Source organism: Aphelocoma coerulescens, chromosome 3 (genome assembly GCF_041296385.1).
Source record: "Aphelocoma coerulescens isolate FSJ_1873_10779 chromosome 3, UR_Acoe_1.0, whole genome shotgun sequence".
NCBI classification, from domain to species: Eukaryota; Metazoa; Chordata; class Aves; order Passeriformes; family Corvidae; genus Aphelocoma; species Aphelocoma coerulescens.
Genome location: NC_091016.1, coordinates 16,342,023 through 16,365,144, shown reverse-complemented (window position 1 = coordinate 16,365,144; position 23,122 = coordinate 16,342,023). Strand labels below are relative to the sequence as shown.

The 23,122-nt window shown below is 47.8% G+C and overlaps 1 protein-coding gene across 1 annotated transcript in view; it reads left to right on the top strand.

Moving 5' to 3' along the window:
* Nucleotides 1-5,828: 5,828 nt before the first annotated feature.
* Nucleotides 5,829-23,122, top strand: part of ACSS1 (acyl-CoA synthetase short chain family member 1) — a 31,781-nt gene continuing 14,487 nt past the window's right edge. Inside the window, exons 1-6 of the mRNA XM_069009187.1 lie at nucleotides 5,829-6,123; nucleotides 9,273-9,369; nucleotides 17,583-17,782; nucleotides 18,889-19,064; nucleotides 21,001-21,153; nucleotides 22,788-22,935. Coding sequence (XP_068865288.1) covers nucleotides 5,829-6,123; nucleotides 9,273-9,369; nucleotides 17,583-17,782; nucleotides 18,889-19,064; nucleotides 21,001-21,153; nucleotides 22,788-22,935 — 1,069 coding nt within the window. The remainder of the gene's footprint in view (nucleotides 6,124-9,272; nucleotides 9,370-17,582; nucleotides 17,783-18,888; nucleotides 19,065-21,000; nucleotides 21,154-22,787; nucleotides 22,936-23,122) is intronic.

Sequence of the window (23,122 nt, the reverse complement as noted above, 5' to 3'; positions counted from 1 at the left end):
GGCATCGGCACTGCCAACGCGATCACGGGCCCTGCCAGGACGGGGATTGGTGCTCATCTCTGCGCTGGTGGCATCAGCTCTGGCATCACCAGCATGGCCCTGGGCACTGCACTGCCCTGGGACTGGCGCCAGCGCTGGCACAGTCTGCACAGGGCCAGGTGACTGCACTGTTGGGACCGAGGCCAGAGCCAGCACATCTGCCTGATGCTGGGCATTGCATTGCACAGGGACTGGTAGCGTCACCACTATGGGCCTAGCACTGCCCTGAGCTGGCAGTGGAGTCAGCCCCAGCAGTGCTGGCCTGCAGCTTTTTACTCCAGTCCTCTGGGGCCAGGGCCAACAAGGGACTGGTGCACTCTGCTGCACTGCAAGTGGCAGCATCAACAGAGTCTGGGCAGGACACTACATTGGGACCAGGACCAGCACCACCAGCACTGGCCTGGACACTGCACCATCAGGATCAAAACCATTCCCCATCCATACAGGGCCAGATCTTGCCCTGCCAGGGCTGGGAACAAGCCCAGCAGCTCACAGCTGGGTGCAGCACCCAGAAATAGCTCAGACAAGTGAGCCTGTCCCTGCATGCAGCTGAGCAGTGTGCCTGTCCCTGGGCAGTTTCCCTGTTCCCCTACCCTGAGGGGCACAGCTATACCCCTGCTCCAGAGAGGTGCCATTCTTTCTCCCTGCTCCAGCTTGCTGCCAATCACATTGTACTTGAAGCACAGATAAACACGTGGCTCCTACAGATGTGCTGTGCAATGCTCATAGCTGTGCCTTCTTGTCCCCTTTTCACTGCAAATCTCCCATATTCCAGCTGGTCCTCACACCTCTGTCCCAAACCCTGGATGGGCACTGTTCTGTGCCTTATACACCTTCACAAAACACACTGCAAGGGACACTGCTGCCAGACCCTCCCTGCAACACACTGGTGCCTTCTCCCTGTGCCCATCGGAGTGGCCCAACCTGGTGTTGATCTATAGATGGAGGTTGCCATATGTCTCATGAGTGGGATGTCACACCAGCTTCCACAGGACTGCAGTGCTCCCCAATCCCTTGTGGGGTATATCTCCTAGCCAAGACTTTTCCCCACCACCAAAGCAGTCCCTTGGGGCCAGAGTGGTAACACAGGAGATGTTATGAAGATTAACAAACCTGCAGACACGCTTGTGCCCACCACAACCATGGCCACCCCCAGCCACTCAGATCTGGGAGAACAGGCCCCCACAATGTTCCTCCACTGGTTGGAGCCTCCTGCATTGAGGACTTGCTCAGTGGAAGCATTCCACAGAGACTCCAGGGAATCTCCAGCCCTGTAGCAGCTCATCCTGGAGGTCCTAGGCTGTTAGACACTGGTAGTTGCACCCCATGCTGAGGTTCCTGTCATTCCAGGTATGTGATAGAGAGATGATTAGCAGTTGCCATGTGGGCTCTCCGTGCTGCCAGTCAAGAGCCCATCACTTGTATTCCCAAGCACTGGTTCATGGTGCTGAGTCTGAGGGGCAAAGAAAGCGGGCAAACCAAAATGAGATGAGGGAGCTGTTATCCCCCAAGAGGTCATCTTACTTCTCAGTATCCTTCAGATCTCTCTTTCACAGTGCTGGTGGAGCACCAAGCACAGACCCAGCAGCAGAATTGGATTGAGCAACAGTACCAGTCTGGAGGGGATAAAGGGTTTAATGCTGCAGCCTTAGTCCACCCTCAGGTTGGGCAGCCCCAAATGCTGCCCAAGAGGAAGCCAGTGTGATGTGGAGATTCAGCAAGGACTTTCTGGGACAAAGCACATAGCAGACCCAGTGTGGGCTGCTGATGCAGGAGAGCAGCCAAATGGGGAAGGAAGTTCTGTGTTGATCAGTATCAGCAGCAGCACTGAATCCCCTTGGTTTGAAATACAGCCTTGAGCAGAAAACTCCTCCGAATGGGACAGCTGATGGCCTGGCCTGTATAAAAGCAGTGTAGTTTTCTGGATATTTTTAAGTATCAATTTTCTCCCTTGCCACTCACTGGGCATTTATTTTTTATTACACATTCATAAGTGGAAGTGCAGCAAATCTATATTTTTGACACAGTTTTGACCTTTGTTTCAGGTGGGACGAGACGTGATCAGATCTGACAAAGATTCACGTCCCAGATTAGCTCAGGTACTCAGCTCCTTCAAACCTGCAGCAGTTCCCATTGCTTTGGACACAAGGTCCATGCTGATCTGTCAAAGTGGCACCTGAAGAACTGCATTTTAGCTTTATTTCATCCTTGGTCTGAACTTCCCTTTTCTGCCGATGGAGCTGAATGGGCTTAGAAACCTGCTGGAACAGTGTCTTGGTTTGAGACAAGTTTAGGAGGAAACGTCCTGTAATGAATGTCTCCTTGAAAGAAGGCAGGTTTTAGCACTCCCTCCCCCACCAATACTAAAGGAATTTCCTGGATGAAAGTGAAAAAACCTGTTTATTTAACAAGCAGAGTGCTGGTAGGGCAAAGACAAAAAATGGGTAATGTTAGATAATAAACCTCCTCGATGTGGAGAAAGCTGGTGGATTTAGAGTTCTGTCTGTAGCTGGCTCGGCCCCTAACAAGGTCCGAGGCTGGGATGCGACATCCCCGCAGCCTCCCTGCTGATCCACGGGGTCCAGTGATCTGGTTCTCGGATCACAGCCGGGCTGAACAGTTCCAGAAGAAGAAGAAGTTCCAGAGGATTTCAGTATGCAGTCCTGGGAAAATTTGTTGCCTCAGCCAAGAGGCTGGCTAAAAGCAGGAAGGTGCTCCCTCGGCTCTGCAGCGGTGAGAATGCGGGGGAGTGTGTGTGAGCCCTTGAACACAAACTGCACTGAAGAATTCGCCTGGTTTCTCTCCCCCCTCTCCTGGACCCAGCTTAAAGCTATGGGACCCATTTCTGGGCATAAAGCAGATATAGGGAAATACAGTATTATCATATAAACACCCCAAGACAAACAGCCACCTGGGAACATGTCCAATTTAATCTGCAGGCACAAATGTAGCTGAAAATGATCAAAAGATTTTATTAAAATCTGGGTTAGTTGTGACTTGGGAGGATTTCTAACACAGACCAGCATGTACTTAGCTCTGTGGTGGTGTTTCTGCCTGGCCCTGGCTTTCTTTGTGGAGTCAGATATCAACTGTGTGCACACCATGTGAGGAGACCATTGGAAAGGACAGGAACAGAACAGTGATAACCAAGAGACTGTCCTGGACTTCACAACCTTACTATTCTTCTTTTAGATCATTAAGGGACAAACAGGGGGATGAGCAATTGAGAAACATAACACCTCATTGGGTAAGTCTTTTCTATGTTGACAGGAATCAAAGATGAGGCCAATAAGTAACTCCTGGTAGCAGTTAAGAATAAGAGTATAAAGATGTGGAGTTGGTGGGTTTTGGTTCTGGTTTTGATTTTTTTTTTTTTTTTTTTTTGCTATAGCTCTGTCGGCAGACATCTGCAGCTAAACTCAGGCCCTACTCAACCCACTACTGGCATTGCTCATCAGTGCCTGCCATGATAACAGCACAGAAGACCCTTAATCCAGGCCAAGATCTGCAGCTATTCAGCAGCTGTGCCTATTACCTACTAAAATCTCCTGCAGGGCAGTGAGATCGCCTGGCTGGTCTGGGAGACTGTGCCAGGGGACTTGGCTGCATCAGGGAATGACTTCTTCTGCCCTGGCAGCCACAAGCCTTTGGAAGCTGCCACACAGAGGTGGCATTTTCAGATCACAGTCACCAGATTTCTCCAGAGCTGGGACTCCATAATGCCAGAGAGCCCTAAGAATGGAGAGAGATGCAGTGAATGCAGGAGGCAATTCTGTGACCTGTCTTCTATCCAGCACCAGCCTTTCCTGGCATACTCAAAATACTTAAGAACGAGAATTGCTGTAACAGCCCTTGGTTCTCAAAAAGTCAACAGCCTGATGCCAGCCTTCACTCACTTGTTCAGAAAGTCAGAGCTAGAACAAGTAGGCATTGCAAAATCTCAGGGACTCTTTCCCCCTCTCCTCAGCTCTTCTGGAGGCAAGAAAGGATATTTGGGATTGTGCTTGTTCTGCCCAGCAACCCATCTGAATGGGGTGATCAGGTGGCCTCCAGACTGGATTTGGGTTGTGTTGCTGCTGGTCATGGTTATCTCTGAGGAAAAAGGCAGCCAAAACTTGAGAGCGGAGGATGTTTTGGTGAGTCATGAGCAAAACAGAACTTGCTGGTAGAAAAGGAAAATGAGCCTTGGTGGAAGAAAACCAGAGAAGGGCATCATTCCCAGATCTCAAGGTCCACAAATGAAGCAGGTAAGCTTTAAGGCCAAATAATTTAAATTCTTGCTTTATTTTTTTGAGAATTCATTTGTTTGTTTCGTGAAAAGCATTCCTCAAAAATCCTGAAAGGGGTGGGATTTGCATATAATTCATCTTTGATAAAAAACTTTTGAGCAATCCTTGAGCAAACCAAGTGAAAGCTGAAGTGCTCTCCGTGCCCCTGTCTGGCACCAGGTGGCACACCTGCTGCTGCTTGGAATTTAGGGCTTGGGCAAAGCAAAAAGCGACAGTCAAAACACAAGGAAGCGATACCGAACTACAGCAGCCGTGTGCTAATGCCAGCTTTACAAGGAAATTAAAAGTGTATTTATTCTTGTTTGTTACCTATAAAACACAGTAGAAAAGTTCAGCCGTGTCAGAAAATCACACAAAAATCACACACAAAAAAGTGCCTGGTGATATTTTTAGAACCCTCTTTGTCTCTACCACAGCCAGAAGAAGCTTCATAGCGTATGGAGTTATTTCAAGTTTTTAATTCTGAACATGAAATGTGCTTTGCCTACCCAAACCTTGGGAGTGAGTAGATTTGGTGCTTAGGTAGTCTGGCGCTTCTTAAGGATGCCCAGACCATACCCCTCTGAGCTTTCAAACTCCGTGCTGGGAGGCTGGGCCAAGCTGTCTAAGAGAATTAGTTTATTCATGACAGGAAAGAGCATGTTCCTGCTATGCACAATGAATAAGCTCTGCTACCTGCTGTAAAACCTCGCTATTCACTGTTGAGGGTTGCACCATGAAGCTGGGGTGAAATCTGGTCCCTAGATTAATATGGAGGAAGAAGTGTTGTGATACTAAAGCCAGGACTTCCATGCTGGGGTAATGATGGTGCTCGCAGGGCTGCCAAGCAACAAGTGGATGTGTGCCCCACTTAGAGACATCCCATTTTGAGCAGAGGGGACAGGGTTATGACATCCATGTTTATGGTGGTGTACGAAGGCAAAATGTGTTTGCCACCTGCCCACGAGCACAAGGACTGTCTGTGCATGAGAACTGTGCCACTGGCCATGTTCATCTTGTGCTCAGTGTCCGGGTGATTGGTGATGGACACCGGCTGGAGATAGGACAGGGTGCATGTGTGTCGAGAGCTGCTTTTTATGTTTAAATGCCTGGCTGTACCTGGGCAGCCGTGCTGTGGTGGCGAGGGTGTGAACAGGGGTGCACCCTTGCCTGCACGTCCGTGCAGGTGATATCCCCACAGAGGGAACTGCTGGGTCTATCTCTCCAGGTGCAGGCGTATCTCTCGGGGTTTCTCCCGGGAGGGGCAGGATGTCCCTGGGTGCGGGGTGCCTGAGGGTGCGGGGTGCTCCCGTATGCGGGGAGTCCCTGGGCGCGGGATGCTCTCGGGGTGCGGGGTGTGCGGGGTGCGGCGCTCCCGGAGCCGCCCCGCCGGGGCAGCCCCTCCCCGCAGGCGGTCTCTCTCTCTGTCTCTCTCTCTCTCTATCGCTCGCTCGCTCGGTCCCTCTCGCTCTCCCGGTCCGGGCGGGCGCGGCGGGGACAGCGGCGCAGCGCTGTGTCCCCATGGCGCTGGTGGCCGCCCGAGCGCGGGCTCTGCGCGCCCTCAGCCGCCCGCGCCCCCCGGGCCGGCTGCCGGTGGCGGCCCGGTGCTGCTGCAGCCAGGCGGGGGCTCCCGGGGCGCTGCCGCCCGGCGAGTACCGGGCCTGGCGGGAGCGGGCGGCCCGCGACCCCGCCGGGTTCTGGGCGGACGCGGCGCGGGGGTGGCTGCGCTGGGACAGTCCCTTCCACACGGCCTGCCAGCCCGGCGCGCCCGCTGGTTCCGCCCGCTGGTTCCTCGGCGGCCGCCTCAATGTCTCGGGTAAGGCGTCCCGGCCGCGCATCCCCCGCGCCCCGGCGGGACCGCCCGCTGCTGCCGCCGGGCTGCGCGGGAGGCGTCCCGCGGGGCAGAGTTTTCGCCAGCGCCCGACTTTGGGGGAGAAAGCGAGGATTTCGGTTGGGCGGCGCTGGGAGGAAACAAGCCGGGAATTGCGAAATGCTGGAAGCGGGGAGAAAATGCGAAGCCGGGATAACCCTGGCTAAGCCTCTTGCCTGGGCGCTGCCTCGCGGGCGGCCGCCTTTCGACCTGCGGAGATCGGCTGGGATGGCCAGCTTGGGCTCTGCCGGCGGCGGGCGCGGGTGCTGCCCGGTCCCGGGATGGCTCAGGATCCTCCACAGGTGGGGAACGGTCCCAGGCTTTCACGGCAGAAGGGAGTTTTTTTTCTTTTAAACGAAGATCTTTTTCTTTTCCTCCAACTTCACCACTCAACATGAAGCAGGAGTAAAATTTGCCGTGGCCGCCCTGACTGCTTTTGAGTTTTGTCCAGGCCATATCTGTCTTAAAGGCTCTTGAGTGCTGCAGTTGTGCTTCATCCAGTGGGAGCGAGCTCCAGCCCCATCCACGGTACCACTCAGTGGTGATGTCTTTTAACAGGGATGAATATTTCTGACCTTAATTTCCCGTTCCTGGAGAGGGCACCAGTTCAGAAGTGCAGTAATTGTAATATCTCTGGCCACTTTTGTTTTGACAGCAAAAGTGGAAACCCTCCCCGGGTCTTCCAGAGAACATAAGGAGTGTCTCCTCCCAAGGAATGATGCCCATCAGTGGATCCCAAGCTTATGGCATGTGTATACAGCCCTGTGTCCAGCACCCAGCAATCAGGATTTTGGCCAGGGTTTTGTTTTCATTATTTCCTGTTGAAAGGAAGATCTTGTCTGAGCACAGACTTTAGGGATCTATTTCCTCTGTAGAGTGGGATCAACACCTTCTTCTGGATCCCATGTCAGGTCTTTGACATCCAGATATTGCTCAGCCTTGGGTCTGGTTCTTCAGCAGACACTAAATGCCACTTAGTTCTTTGCATACATAAAAGGAAGTCATAGGCCTTTGAAACAGACAGAATTAAACAGGTTTGCTGTTGCTGGTTTTCTTTTCAAGCATGGTGAAGGCAGTACTTGGCCACAGCCAAGTGGCTGTTTTTCTCTTATGAGGCTCTGGTTTTGTCCTTTCACCTCTTGATTCGAACACTGGCTGCAGAAACATGGCAACAGTTCAGGTCCCTGATCCAGAACATCCTGTGTGCACGTCTCCCAACACAGCTAAACCATGAGCAACTGAGTCATCTGATGCTTTTTTGTTTGAGGCCCCTTGCAGTAGGATTCTGGGGACCTGTGAGCTTCAATGCTTTTGGATTTATTGCACTGTAACTCCTGGTCAGGAGAATAACCTGGCAAACTACTGCATTTCCCACCAGGACACGCTCTCAGGAGCTTGTCGTACTGAGATGAATTGTTTCTGAGCATTATCAAGGAAGCAAGAAAATGTATGGAGAAACCATTAGGGTGTAGTAGTAAGGGGAAGGTCACTAAATTCTATTTTGTAAAATGAGCAAAAGGCTCTTGTAAGCCTAAGATCAGGAAGGAAATAACAGCATTTGGCTCTGGTTCACCTGCTGGTTCTTACTGAGCTAAAGCTCCCCCTTGGCTCAGCCGGGGCTTTCTGCAGCAGAAATGCCCTCTGAAGGCCAGTGTGGCTGCTCACGAGTAAGAAAAGTTGCTTGAGCAACTTCATGTGATTCGATGTAGCTTGGCACATTATGTGAGGGTGTAGCTGCCAGGAGCTTGGAGGTGGGAGTTGCTACTTGTTGTGGACTGAGCCACAGCAATGAACACAGGTAGAGGAAAGCAGTGTGTAACTGCTTAAAGCCTTCCCCATTAGAGCTTTTGTCCTCTTGTATCACATTAGGATGGCTGAAGAAATGGCTTTGTCTTCTTTATTTTTATAGTACTGCTGCAGGGTTTTACATTAAAAGACTTTAAACAGCTGAAGAATTCTTTTTCAAATTTTCGAGACTAACACTTGGTCTTGTAATGAGGTGTGTTAAATTGTGAGGGATTTCTTTCTCTGTGCACCTTTAGGGGCTCATTCCCACACTGTGTGGTGGTGAGATGGTGTAATCACAGAACAGCCAAAACTACTACAGCACACAGCTTTTGTTGCACTTAATTTATCTGGAAAAATGAAATCCTTTCCCATCAGTATTAATATTTCCAGGAAATATGGTCTGAAATCCAGCAATTTTAAAAAAGGTTTTCTCTTGAGTTATACAGCAGTGTCCCTGACTAGTTGCCTATTGAAATAAAGTAATTGAAAGATTACAATGCAATAATTAAGTGTCATATAGGCTTGGAATTAATACTTTGCAAGGATGCTCTCTAACTATCAGGCAGGTTGCTACAGGACATGCAGGCAGGTTTCTTTTGTGGATTCTATAAATTTCTTCAGGTTGGTTGCTCTCCCTAAGTCCTCTGCTTTAAGTTGCTGAGGGGGAGACGTGCACCTTTGAAAGGTAATTTTATACCTTTAAATTTTAGGAGGTGGAGTACACAGCCTGAGACATGTTAGTCTTTCCCAGGAGTCTGGTAATTTGTAGATGTCTGAACTTTGGGTTTGCCATAGATCCTACAGTTTTAGATATTTTCAGTTAGCTGAGATTCAGTTCTTTGTTATACCCTGGAATAAAAATGTTTCACATGAGCTTTAATTAGAAAATCCAAATGGTGCGGTGCTAAATATGCCAGCTGGGGAGGACTATCCGAGTTCTGTAGTGAAATGCTGCTCTGGGGAGCAAAAACATCAAAAGGGTGTTTTTGTCTTTGTGCTGCTGGGAGCAGGGGAAAGATTTGGGCTGGCTTAAGCTTAGCCAGTGGAGCTAAGCTGAGCTGAATTGGCCATGGCTTCTCATGGGTATCCATCTCTAAGGCAGCTGTGCCAGTTAAGTTTAGTGTAGAATTTGTTGTATAGCTTTACTAGAGCTGCAAACGCTCTCAGTTCCTCTGTTATACATGTGCCTAGCAAACTAAAACCTGATGTTTCATCTTCCACTTGCTATTGCTCTCGGCCAAGCTAAGTTTACAAAGCACCTTTCATATGATCAGGCTTTGTTTAAACCTGTGGGGTTTTTTTTACAGTAAACTGCTTGGATCAGCACGTTGAAAAGTCTCCGAATAGAGTGGCTTTGATTTGGGAGAGAGATGAACCTGGGACTGCAGTGCATGTCACATACAGGTATGGCACCTTTTCACAATGCCTGGCAGTGTGGGGGAACAGGAAATGGAATTTTTTCACCTGACAGTTTCCTTTTTGCTTGTGGGAGATAAGCATGGGAGAATTTCTGCGAGCAGCTTCTGGTTTCAGCAGAGCAGCAAATGTCTTGGTGCAAACATCTTGTGTTGATGGCCAACAGCTTGATACTGAGCCCTGGCTGAAGGGGATTTTAAGCTCCCTATGTTCCTCTTCCCCATCCTCAGCAGTTTAGAACAACCTTGAGGTTGCTCTGAGTGACACTGACTTGTAATTGATGCTACAGATTGTAGGGTTTGTTAGAATATGGCAGGTTTAAGCATATTTCTCTTCTCCTTGTTATGTGCCCTCATTTAGGAGACAGTCCTGCCTTTTACATCACCTCTGTCTCTAGTGAGACTTAAATGTTTCCCAGACTTGTACGTTCCTCAGCGCATGTTTTGGGGAGCCAAATGTTTGAGCTGCCGAATCTCAGGGAGCCAGATGTTTGATCTGCTGGATCAGAAAGCAGAGGAGATGTACGAAGTCCTAGTATCAGACCTTTATAGAATGTTTTCTGGAACTTGTTGGGATTCCTAGAGCTCCTTGGGTCTGAATAGGTTCTGGTGGTCTGATTTCATCTCCAGAATCTGTTAAAGCTCCTGGAAACATTATTCATTGGAGTGAGGAAAGTGGTCAGCAGGGAGGAGTGGGTGTAAAAATAACTTTGAAAGGTTAGTGCTCCATGCAACAGAAATAAACACTATCTGATATAAATCTGTGAAAGGAGTGCATTGGTTTTAACCTTGGTATTGTTACCTGACAGGGTGTTTAGGCCTGTTATGATATAAATATGGTTGTAATGAACTGGGTAGCTTGGCTAAGTGCTTTTGCTTTTTGCCATTCTGGTGGCAAACATGGAGATGGAACCAAACGTTTCTACCAGAGTTTATGTATGGTGTGTTTTCCTCCCAGGTTTGTGCACTTTTATCTCTCTCTTTATGCCTCAGGCATGAAAACTAGGGGTAGGAGAGAGGTGACAGTTGTGCTCAGATTACCCTGATAAGGGGAGCAGCCAAACGGATAGCACAGCCTCATTCAAGGCAACTCCAGCCTCCCCCTTAGGCTGCTATTTGAAATGTACTGAGCTGCTCCAGACACTCAAACATCTTATCTGCAATCTCTGGAGATAAGGGATGGCCCTTTTGAACAGCAACAGAACTGTTTTTTTTTCCTGGCCATGCCAAAATGCATTTGGAAGGTAGTATATTTTCAGCCTGTGGAATTGTGATTGCTGTGACACAAAGACATGTAAACCACGTCTGAAAACTGAACCCTTCTTTGTGCAGCCTTACAGAGATACAGAACTTGGTACCAGAAGGGAGAGCATCCAAGTGAAGGATGAGTTGGCAGCCTCTATTTTCAAACTTCTGCCTATCTTTGAGAGCCGTGTTTCTGTTTCTGCCTGATACTCTGGGTGAGATGTGACTGCATTTGAGTTTCTCAAGAGACTTTGGTCCTACCACGTGGTAAAACAGGTCACTTGGTTCTCTGCTTATCTCATTAAGCCAGGAATAGCTTTGTTGAAAACAGAAATACTGTATGAGTATTTTGCCTTTTCTGTGGTCTTTGGGCTGCATTTTTACAGGTTTTAAATGGGACAGGAAGCTTTCTCCAGTGTGTTGGCAGTGACTTCCCTTTGAGACAGAGCTTAGTTGAAAACCTTTTGCAGTAGTCCTTATTTGAGTTAGAAATTTTGTGAGGGAAAGCATATCAGAGAAGGAAGTGTTCCAGGAGCTGGGATGCTGGTTGAGTAGTCCTTGGTGAGCCTCCTGTAGCACATCAGCCTCAGCATAAAGAGGGAATGAGGATGCTGGACGTAGCTGTGGCAGAAGAGAGATGCTCCTTTCCTTAGGATCTAGATGCGCTGTTAATGTGTAGCAGCCTTAGAGTAAGGACTTAGCACTCTAGGAAGCCAAAGACTTTGATTTGGGCCCTGCTTTGGACCAGCTTTGAGTAAGGTTGTGGATTCTCAGCTGGGAGAGGGCTCTCCAGGGCTTATGTGCAATGTACTGCAAGGCACCAGTTTTTTGCATTATCTACTTTGCAAAGCTTGCTGCTGTGAGCTGCTTCTCCTCAGAGATAAGTGACACAAGGAAAGATGCCGCTGCTGGCCTGGGTCCTCCACCTTCTCCTCTGGGGAGTTGTCAGGGACAAGAAAACAGCTGAGTGCTGGCCTTGTTCCCATCACAGCCTGCCAAGGAAGAAGATGGCTGTGCAGGAAATGGGCTGGATCAGGCTTTCTCCTCCCTGAGGAAGGGAGAAGCCTTCATCAGTGGACATCCTCCATGCATTGGCAAGAAACACAGCTGCACTGCAAAGTGCTGTCCCAGCTAGCTCATCCTTGGCAGAAATTAAAGCCTCAATTTGCCTCTGCTGTGGGCAAAGAGCTGGTGGGCTGTGCCACCATGTGCCTACATCCCTGTGCACGTGTGTCAGCAAGGTGGGTTGTGTCTGTGCAGCAGAGTTCAAGTGCTCTGTGCTGGGGGAAGAATCCAAACATCTGCTGATTGGCAAAGATACACAAAGCCATAGGTGAAACATTTCATTTTTGCACCAAGAGATGATGGCTGCTCTTAAAGCTCAGCTGTGATGATCTTTTTCACTGCTGAGTTTTGTCCTGTCTCTCTAGCAACTCAGCCTTTCAAGAAGAAAAATTCCCTGGCCATTCTTGCTTTTTCCTCCATCTGGATTTCATTTCTATCAAGTAGAAATTTAGCTAAATTCCAAATTATCTCTGGTTTTGAATGGGAAGCCAAGAGACTTGTTTCTTTTACTGCTTTATGACAACAGGGAATACAACCCTCCTGGGCTTTGGTGGCTGCAGTCAGCAAAGTGGGGACAGATCATGCAAATCCGTTATCAAGAGGCTCTCTGGCTCTGCAGAGGCTAAACTGCCAAACACTCCTTGATAGGGCAGTGGCTTAGGAGCAGGACTGTGCTGCTGTGAGCTGACAGCTGAATTTATTGTCAGAAGGGTCCAACCTGACTGGGAGTGTTTTGTCCTGCTCTGTGGATATTGTCAGGGCCCAGAGCTTTTGAAACCTTGCAGAGGAATTCCCCAGTGCACTGCTGAGCCTGGGTTTTTAAAGGCACTGTGTCTTATAAAAGCAGGTGGAGTTGGTGGCTGGAGCTGTTGGGTTGCAGCCTCTGTAAGTTCAGCCACAGTAAGTGTTGAAGACGGCAGCCAAAGTTATGCCAGCCCTCCCCCTCTCTGACATGGAGTTATTCTCTCTGATGTTCCTTGGTTTTCCATGGTCTCTACAAGTCACCCACCTGTGACCCAGTGGATCTGCAAAATCCCATGGCTGTTGTCAATGGGAGCTATGGGAAGTGGGCAGCAGAATGCATTAGCTAACCTGTTTTTCAAAAGGGCTGCAGGTCTCAAAAGAAGGGTGATCACTTTGGTGCAGAAAACGTTGCTGTCAGAGGGAAAGTTCAAAATGCAAAATAGAAAGTAGGGAGAGAGGAAAGCTAAAGGACCAGAAATTAGGGTCCTAGGTAGGTGGGAGAGAAGTGGTTGGACATCTTCATGAGCAGTATGACAGCTATGCCTTTAAAAAACCAATGGATTCCTTAGGCTGAGCTAAAACAGTTCAAATTATATCAGAGATCACAGTGAAGACTGTAGCTGGAAGCCATGATGGTACTTACCACTGGCAGCAAAACTCTTTTCCATCTTTCCAGAGTTGCCTTTTTAAGTTGAAGTTGCAAGTAAATCTTGCCCAGGCTTTCAGCTTTCCTCATCCAAGACAGCTCATGGATTTTTCACTTTCTCACCTGAAAAAGGTTGCAAGGGGTGTCCCTTGCCTTTGGTTCAGGATGTCTGCAGGAAGGCTGGGAAGTTGTGCTCTAATGCCCAGTTTGGACACTTGACCTGAATTTTCAAACAGTTTCAGCCTAATCCAAGCTATAGTTCCAGGAAATAAACTGATTGCTGCAAGAAATACTCAGCATTTGTGCCATGACAGCAGAAGAACATGGCTTGGGCTAAGTCTCTCAAACAGGTAGCTAAGTACCTAAAACAGATACTGTCAAAGCCTGTATATGGCATTGAATGTAGTAAGAAAAAGTTTAGAATAACTTTGCAAAATCCTGCTCCCCAAAGTCTTGACGCAATTTTTTTTTAATGTAAAAGGAACTGTCTTCCTTTGTTTAGAAAGCTGCAGGCTGTCTTGCTGTGGCAAAAGGTAACATCAGACTTACTGGAAAGCTGTTTCTGCAAAGCATCCCTGAAATGCGCCAGAGAAGTGCCACGTGGTGCTGATGGGTTTTACAGAAGTCGTTCCAGACACTGCACTGAGTGATGGGCTCTGGAAACAGAGGCACAGCTTTATCTGGGGAGGGCTCTGGGAGAAATACGGTCTGTCAGTTCCTGAACAGAGATGTAAGGACAGGGAGAGGAGTGCTGTGTCTGTTAGATTAAACAGAAGGACTGGCCTGAACAATCATCTGCTGGCTCTGTTGGAGGGCTGGCCTTGTAGGTCTTGTGCTTAGATGTGATGCTGTGGTTGCTGAGGAGATGCCTGCATAGAGAGTGATGAGTCTGGAAGACAACAGGCTCCAAGACTTACTCATGGGCAAAATGGAAGCACACCTTATATGGAGAGACACAAGAGTTAATTATTAGTTTTACCCTTAACACTCTAATCTTCTTACTCAAGTTCTAAATAATACAGAAAAAGAAAGAAATAGGTCCTTTGGTTACCACTGATACCACATTTGTCCAGCAGCAGGTCCACGTGTCTCTTACTGGTCATTTTTCTGTGTTCATTAATGCACCTGCCATCTTCCTGGCTTGCTTTGTTTTAAATGCACAGACTGGATCTATTGCTCTTTCTCCTTTGCAAGTGGTCTGCCCTTCTGGGTCCAGCTGGTTGCTGCTTCCCTTTTTCTCAGCTCTGCTCTGACACTTTACCCACTGGAGCAGTGTTCTGCTGTCCAGTTCGTTCTCTTACTTGCTCTCAGCTCTTACAGTTTGCTTTTGCAGAGGATCCTCAGACTGTTGTGCCATGAACCAACTCTGCGGTTTCTCATTTGTCTCTGTCAAGAGGGGTTGGGCACTTCCTTCTGCTTGCAGCACATTTCCTTCTCCTGCAGTGGCTCTGCTGAGATCCTCCTGCTGTCTGCCCTGCTTGCACAGAGGGAGCTAGGTGCCCTGGGACCCTCTGTGTGCCCCATGGCTTTGTTCCTCTCCAGGGCTATTCCTGCCCACCTCTGCTGAGTGCAGTGCCCTGCTCTGAGGGGCTGCACTGAAATCCTTGTGAGTGCAGGCAGCTGGTGGATGTGCCTCGCTACCAACACACCTCACAGCCAGCATTCCATGGCATTGCCCCTGTGTCAGGGGTGGGGCACTGCTAGGTTTGAGGGTTTCAGTTACTCTTGTGTGATGGAGGAACTACAATGCCAAGCTTGGCAGCAGTAGCACATGGGGAGGGCGAAGATGGTTGTGGTTACCTCCTGCTCAGTTTGTTTAGGTGCAGTGACTCTGCAGGGTGCTTGTTCCTCCCCAGGATGTGTCTGTGTTAAGAACTGGCAATGTGTGACCTGCTGGCATGTACCAACTGCCTGCCTGTTAGATAACAAAATGTGTTTGAAGGAGTGAGGGAGTCAAGGGAAGGATTCCTGATGCAGCATTTCTGCTAACTCCCTTTCTTGAACTGGAGGGGAAGCCTGACTTGCTGCCACAGGAGCCAAAAGACATACCCGATGCTCAGGCATTTGTGGATTTCTTTGTTAGAATTCTTGGCTTCACCTTCTCTTTGCCTTTGTGTCCATTCCCCTGTATGCTGCACCTCCAAGGCCTTTCTATCCCAGCATTTCAGCATACAAAGAAGAAGCAAATAGATCTGTGGGTAAAGACTGATCCATGTTGTCTGTCACCTTACTTATACACTCTCATTAAGCAAATGTTAAATTGGGGTTAATCATAAAAACCAATGAAAGCTTCTGCCGCTGTGGTCACTGAGTCCTGAATAAGCAAGAGGAACAAGAAGAATCATGGAGTTGCTCAGAAAACACACTGGCATTTCTGTATAGGAGAAAGAGGCTGCAGCTCTGAAAGCACTTGAGTATTTCCCATTGCATATAAGTAGTTTTCATTTTACTTTCTCACAGCTGTCTCTCTGGGGCTTGTTTCCCTTTATGTGCTCTGCAGTTGAGCAGCTTAGTTTTGTTTTGCCTCTTTGTTATTTATCCACATTGAGATTTTTATTTAATGCAGCATCAGATGAATTCCAGTCCAGAAAATGTGGCCTTTTAGGACACGGCACCAAACCAATGGTTGGGTGGGAATTCGTTATTGCACAGAGTTGCTCAGTTCGTGAACTCAGTAAAAGCAAAATAATAAATCTGACTGACTGTGCACTTCCATGGTCATGAGGGGCTTGGGAAGAGGTGTTCAATGTTGTGCTTTAGAGTTTAGGCTGATCTCTAACCATAAGGCATTAGGGGGAGTTCAAGCTGGGATGCAGCTACTCCATCCCTGCATTCTGCAGGCTTGTGGTCACTCTGCAGGGGCAGCTGTTACCAGCTACTGCCAGAGAGCAGGCACTGAACATGTCTGGCCACCTCTCCGAGTTCAGAAATAGACTATTTACTTGATACTACAGGAAAAGTCTTAGAATAAATAATATTAAGTGCCGTGCCTTGGATTTGAGGCTCGTTTTCCTTGTCTTCTCTCTTGGTTTAAGACAAGTTAAGGGGTGGACACTCCAAAAATTAGTTATTCTCAGCCCATAGTTTTGGTAAGACATTTCCAAAGCAGAGCACTTCAGCTTTGCCTATTTCCAACTTGCAAGGGTTTAAAAAAAGGAACAAAATAATTTTTGATGAACCAGAAATAACTTTTCATTTTATTTGCCGCTCAGCCACCAGTTGAAAATTGGGGTTTTGTAGCTATGGGCAGTTCTGGGAGAAAAGGACACATAGGATAAGGATTCATTCTTTACAGCTTATTAGGGAATGCAGCCCACCAAAATTAATTTCTTTGTTAACAGTTATGGTGGTATAGCTTACAACCCCTAAGGGTTCGCAGGTGGCAGGTTGATGATGAACATGCTGGAGAGCAGAAGATGTCTCTCTTCTCTGGGCCTTGGTACTCAGAGAGATCGTGAACACAGAGGACAATTGTCATTTCTGGCAGACTCTGCCAGTCTGCTCCTCGGAGCTGATGATTGGCACCAGAAGGAGTGCTCTGCTGCCCCTTGTGAGCACCTTGTGCTGCACCTCCTCCTTTGGCATGAGACCACTCCTCACCTGACACAGTACCCCTTGTTCCCAAAGCCCTTCTACTGCAGGAATACAGAGCTGTTCATGGCAGCATCTTGGTGCCAGGTGTACCTGCAATTGTGTTATTCCCTGTGCAGGCATCAGAATAAGGGTATGTGCAAGCACTTGCCCCCAAAGTGCTTTTTCATTCCTTAGAGAAACGTTTTTGCTATTGTCACCACGTCACAGCAGTGAGTCCCGTGAAAAGAGCCTTTGTTCCTGTTCTCAGTGTTCCTGAGTTTCTCTGTGCAAGAGTGGCAGCAAGGCTGTTGGGCTGCAGGTGATCCAGCTGTGATGAGAATCTTGTAAAATCTGCCCCTTACAGAAGTGTCTCCAGACTTCTCCTTTTCTTTCTTGTGCATGCAAATGCGTTGCTTACCCTTGCAATTTAAAGAGAAGCTCCTGGTTGCGGAGCACTTCCAGCTCTTGCCCGATGTAAACAGTGCTGGGAGTCTTTGGACAACACTTCCATTTCATCTTGTGTTTGTCCCACTTGTGTTCCCAGTAGCTTCTGACTGAGCCTTGTAGGTAAAAAAGGCATCAGGTGTGTCTGAAATGGACCCTGATTTCTGGAGGCAGCACAACAGCCCCTGTCTTGCTGGCTGCTGTGGCCACATCACAGGCTGGCAGCTCCGGGCAGCGCCTGCAGCACTCTCACCTGTCCTTCTGCAGCAAGCACCACTCCACCCTTTTCTCTCCTCTCCACAGTAGCAGGAGCAGCCTGGCTACCACCATGCCCCAGGCCACCCTTCTTTAAGATGCCCTGTACTGCTGAGATGAGGTCCAGAGGTGATCGTGATGCGTCACTCTGTCCAAGTTCCTCTTTTCTTTGCTCACCCCATGTAAAGCAGGTTGTGGAGTCACATGACAACATTCCTTCTGTGCCGCAGGGAACTTCTGGATCTGACTTGCCGCCTTGCCAACACCCTGAAGAAATATGGGATCCAGAAAGGGGACAGGGTGGCCATCTATATGTCTGTGTCCCCTTTGTCAGTGGCAGCCATGCTGGCTTGTGCCAGGATCGGTGCTGTTCACACCGTGGTCTTCGCTGGATTCAGCGCTGAGTCCTTGGCTGGGAGAATCCTGGACTGTGAGTAGATGCAGACTGGGGAACACACGTCTCTGTGACAGTGCTCCAAGGCATATCCCAACCCTTGATTTCTTGGTTCTTTCTCACCTAGCAGGACAGTTCACTCTCCCCTGTAGAGTGCAGTGAGGAGCCTTTTCTTGAGTGACATGTGCAGTGTCCTCTGGCCTTAGAATACTTAATAAATTGCTTAACATTCAGTGTGCACCAGGTTATTGCTTGAGAACGGTGAAGCTGGAAGGAAAACCAGACCTTAGGGATAGGGCCTGATTTGTTCTTTTGCAGTATAATTGCAGTGTTTCTTTGATACTCTTGCACAGTACTAATTCTGCATTCTCAATTGTGATGCTGTGATTTATGTGTAGTACTGGAAGTGCTGGCAGCCTGCCCTGCTCTCTGAGCTCTTGTACCAGCAGACAGAGCTGTTCTCAGCCCCAAAGTACTTGCATAGTGTGATTAGGTAAAAAGTGGTGCTAAAAATAGCAACAGAAGAGAGAAATAGCCAGTGGCTCATGTCCTAGCAGTCACATCAGTTTCTTTGTGGCTAGTGTGAAGGAGTAAGTCTTACAGAAATTTTCATGCTTTTTTCTTCTTTTTAGTGGAATTAATCTGCAGAGAGCAAGTACATGGTTTAGTTATCCCTCACACAGGGAACTAGGAAGAAGCTGTTCTCCATGTCAGCTTTGCAAGGCAGGGATGGATGATTTCATTGCAGTGAGTGATACATAGGCTGGATGTTGGGAGAGACTTCCTCATGTTTGTGATAGACATTGGAGTGGACTGCTGGGGAAAGAGTAGAGTAGATGCAGTTGGAGTGTTTTAGGAAGGTTGAAGGGATAGTTGTCAGAAGTGGTTTAGCTGAAGTGGACCCTGCCTTGAGGGGGGGGAGATAAACAACTTATGGAGGTCCCAGCTACCCTTAATCTCTGTGTGTCTCTGTGGGTTTTAAGGTATTTTCATCAGTGACACTGACTGGTTTTGATTGACAGCAGTTCTGAGTATTTGTCACACGTGTTGTCCTATACATCACCCCCAAAGTAATGAAAGTTGGGTGTGCATACTGGCCTGGAAGACAGGCTGGCATGTCTGCTAATTCTTTCTCTTTTTAGCTGGATGCAAAGCAGTTATCACATACAACCAGGGAGTCAGGGGAGGCCGAATCATAGAGCTGAAGACAACTGTGGATGAAGCTGTGAAGAACTGTCCAAGCATCAAACATGTGTTTGTGGCTCAGAGGACAGATAACAAAGTCCAGATGGGTGACCGTGATATTCCCCTTGAAGAGGTATGTTGTTGTTGGATAACTCCTTTTAGGTCTGCATGTTGGCTAGGATAATTTTTCTCTCCCTGTGTGCCTTTGGGACCTGAGTTCTGCTCCTTACAGCATCTGGATCTTCATCCTCAAATGGACTGCCTGTATTTACAGTCTGCTAGGATTGTGACTCAGAGCAGCTGAGTCTATGTCTGGTTTATCTCAGTATGGGCAGGGCTATGCTGCTCCATTTCAGTAGTCCTGCAAACAGTGCTGAGATTTAGGAAGTGTTTCCTGAGACCCAGAGGTCACTGAGACCATTGTGGCCGTTGTTATTTTACCGTGTTCCGATGCTGTGTTATGGATTGCATGTGCCCTCAGACTGGACACTGTTGAAAGGCAGTGCAGAAATGATGATGTTCGTAGAGAGGCTTCATCCAGCCCGTGAACAGCGTTGTGGTTGCCCCATGGTGGGAGAACAGTGATGGCTTGGGAATATTTAGAGCCTGTGCTTCCTGGGGAAGAAAACAGCCATTGTTTTTATGTGTTTAGCTGGCACACATGGGACTCCAGGCTAATGCAGAAGTAGTTTTATCAGTTTGCTGGCAGTAGTAAACAGGAACTACTCATGCTAATAATGCCTGGAAAAAGCTAATTGCTGGCAAGATGATTGCTCAAGAGCCTCTATGCTGGTCACATGAGATAGAAAGAAGTACTAGTGTTAGTTAAACAGAGAAGACAGGTTTTATTCAGAAATTGTCTTACTCCTTACTCCACAAAGGATGTTGTGATTGTTTTCCTTAGTCTGCAAACAGCTTGACGTGCTTTAGTGATCCAAGAGCTGAGCTCATCCCACTGTCAGTTGTAGGGTCTGAAACAAAACAAGAATTAACTAGTTAATATTGTTAAAGATCTTTACTGTTCTTTACAGCAGCTGTACTTTCCAGCTCTTGTGCAATGGCTTACTGCAAAATTTAAGCTCATGTTGTAATGGAGCATATGAGGATTCCATCTTTGTTTCAAAAACTGGCAAGTCAGCCTGAATTGGCAGTGCTGAAATGTCATGAGAAATACCTGAGATGAGCAGCAGTGCTGTAACTCAGCGGCTAAGAATTACACCAGACTTTGTGAACTCTTTGTATTTTATTAAGCTTTGTTTGTCAGACACTTTTAAACAACTGGACCTACTGATGGTAGTGTTCACTTGTAAATACAGTGTGTTTACAGTGTATACTCATAAAAAGGCAGTACCAAGAAACTCCGCCTAATAACTCTTGCAAGGAATCATTATTCATCAAGACACTACAGAGCTCGAGAGAAGCTCTGACCAAGCAGGACATTGCATCCTTCACTCCTGTGGTTCTGACTGTAGGGGTGAGGAGAGGATCTCACCCAGCTGGCCAAGCAAGGGAGTATGAAGAGAGTTGACAGAGGCAGGAGAATAAAGCACTCTTCTTCTCCTCAGTAGAAGAAATTAGAATTTGAGGATCAAATGGACAGGACAGTCATCCATTGCTGGGGCCAGGGAAGGGAGATGAACATACAGTTTAACTGTAGCACTACAGTTTTTAGAGGAAAAGGAAGGTACTAAGCAGTACCCAGCCAGCCTTGCTGCTGCTGTCAAGTGTTTTCAGTCACATTTTGGATTTCCACCAGAAGCTTGCAAAGGCTTCAAATGTAAACAGCTATGACTTGCCATTTTTTTTTCCTGAAATGTTATTTTATCTGGCCTGTTCTCCTTGACTTCTCTGCCCAGCAGAGGTACTGGTGGAAAGGTTAGAGGCTATGCACCCACAGAAACCTTTTCACTAGGTGAGCCCATATAAGCTATGATAAATCCATGGACATTTATGAAGGGTGACAGCAATAGTGGCTCTTGTCTCTGGACACTGTTGCCATGCCTACAGAGTGTGATGGTTGGTTCCATATAGCCAAAGTCTTTCTGTCATTGCCACCTTTTCTTTCTTAGGAGATGACCAAGGCAGATTCCGTCTGCACTCCAGAGAGCATGGACAGTGAAGACATGCTCTTCATGCTGTATACATCAGGCAGCACTGGGAAACCCAAAGGAGTTGTTCACACCCAGGCTGGATACCTGCTGTACGCTGCTCTCACCCACAAGGTAACTCAGCTGCCTCCTCTGGGGAAGGTTCACTTACCTTCCAGCAGTGCTAACAAGAGAGACCTGGATCAGGGAGAAGTGCTGTATTCTCTGCTTGCTGCCCAGTTGGCTTATTGGTTGTAAACAAGCTGGAAAATGCCTGAACTGTGTAATTAATCTTCAGGATTTGTTCTGAGGAATATGATACTATGCAAACCTGAACCTAGAGTTATGAAAGCAAGGAAATGGCAGTGCTGCTCTTGCATTTAAAATGTGCCAATGCTGGCTGCCCAGAATTTGCAGCTGAGGAGATTCTGGTAAGTATCTTACTGGCATTGGTAATGTGGATATTATTGTAATATTTTGCGTTGGGATGCTGGACTTTTTTATTTCAGAGAGGATCTGGACTCTTAAAACAGCCTCTTTGCATAGTACTTTTTGTGTGAAGAAAAAGAATTGTATTTTCTTATGGTTGCACCGCTGTTCTGCTTTTCTGGGTGATGTAGAGAAAATCTTTTAACCTCCTTTCTCTTGAAAATGGAAGGAGTCAAGGCACTGCTTCTTGAAGCTTCTGGTCTGAGCTCTGGATATTAAAAGTTCACAGTGAAAAGAGGAGAGGACTGTGGTGAAAGATTTCCACCTGGCTTTAGTGGTATCACCCTGTTTGTAATCACACACAATTCATGTGAAGGTTTTCTTTCTCTAGGCTGACATGGTTGAATTTTTAGAAGATTTGAATGTTTAAGTGTCAGACTTCTCTGTATGAAGAGCATTTGTTACGTCAGCTTTTCTAAGTGACAGCATAAACTCCAAGGCATCTCTTTGTTAGTCCAGAAGGTAGATCTGCACCCTGGTGCATTTTCTCCACATGCAGAGTGCATGAGAGGGAAAGGCACTTGGAAAAGTAAGGTGGGAATTGTCTTTTCTAGGTGGAGGGATCAGCTGACCTGTGTGATCTCTGTGGTCTTTGCACATTCACATGGGACACCCTTGTCACACACTCATGGGGGTTTTTTTTAGTTCTGATCCATACACCTGACTCCTTATGAGTCAGGACCTCTTCACTGTATGGTAGAGGAGTTAGATTTCCATATCCAAGACAAGATAATGAGTTCTCCAAGATCTTTATCTTGAATTTGATGAGCAAGGAGAGGGTAGCCTCTGGAAAGCGATGCACTTGTATAGAGAAGCTGAGCAGCTAAGAATATTTCTCAGAAAATGTTTTATGGGCACCCATCAGTTCCTCCAGATCTCTCATGGAAATCTGTTGATATTGGTGAAGGGTCTGAGACTCTGTGGTCTGCAGTTTCCCTGTGACTCAGAATCAGCTCTCCCATGTGAACCACCTGGAGTAGGCAACCTTAGGTATCTAAGGATCTGAGCTTTGGTTGTAGCTTTGTTGCTCCAGCTGAGCAGCTGCTGGTATAGCTGTGCTTCCTGTATGTTTGCTAATGTGCTGGGAGCCTGGGGGCCCTGGTGCTGGTCCCTCTGACTCACTTCCTCACCTTGGGCTGGTCTTCATGTGGCCGTGTCCCACACGTCTGGCTCCACTTGCCTCGTGCGCTCTCCTGCTCCCATCTGGATGCCCAGTCCAGCACCTTTCCTTTGAGCACCTGCCAACAGGAAATCAGCTGGCCTTACGTTTATCTTTGCAGTATGTGTTTGACTACCAGCAAGGCGATGTTTTTGGCTGTGTGGCCGACATTGGCTGGATCACAGGACATAGCTATGTTGTGTATGGACCACTCTGCAATGGAGCCACCTCTGTCCTGTTTGAAAGCACTCCAGTGTACCCTGACCCAGGTGAGGAGGTGGGGGGAAAAGGTTTGGCTAGACATGGCAATGTGGCAGAAGAGGTTCAGAAACCTGTACAGTGTGACCTGTCTGCTCAGGAGAGGTAAGCTCCATTGCTTTGGAACATGTGTATACAACACTCAGGAACATCCGTGAATCCAGGGTAGGGAAAAAAAAGCTGCCATTGCTTTTCCTC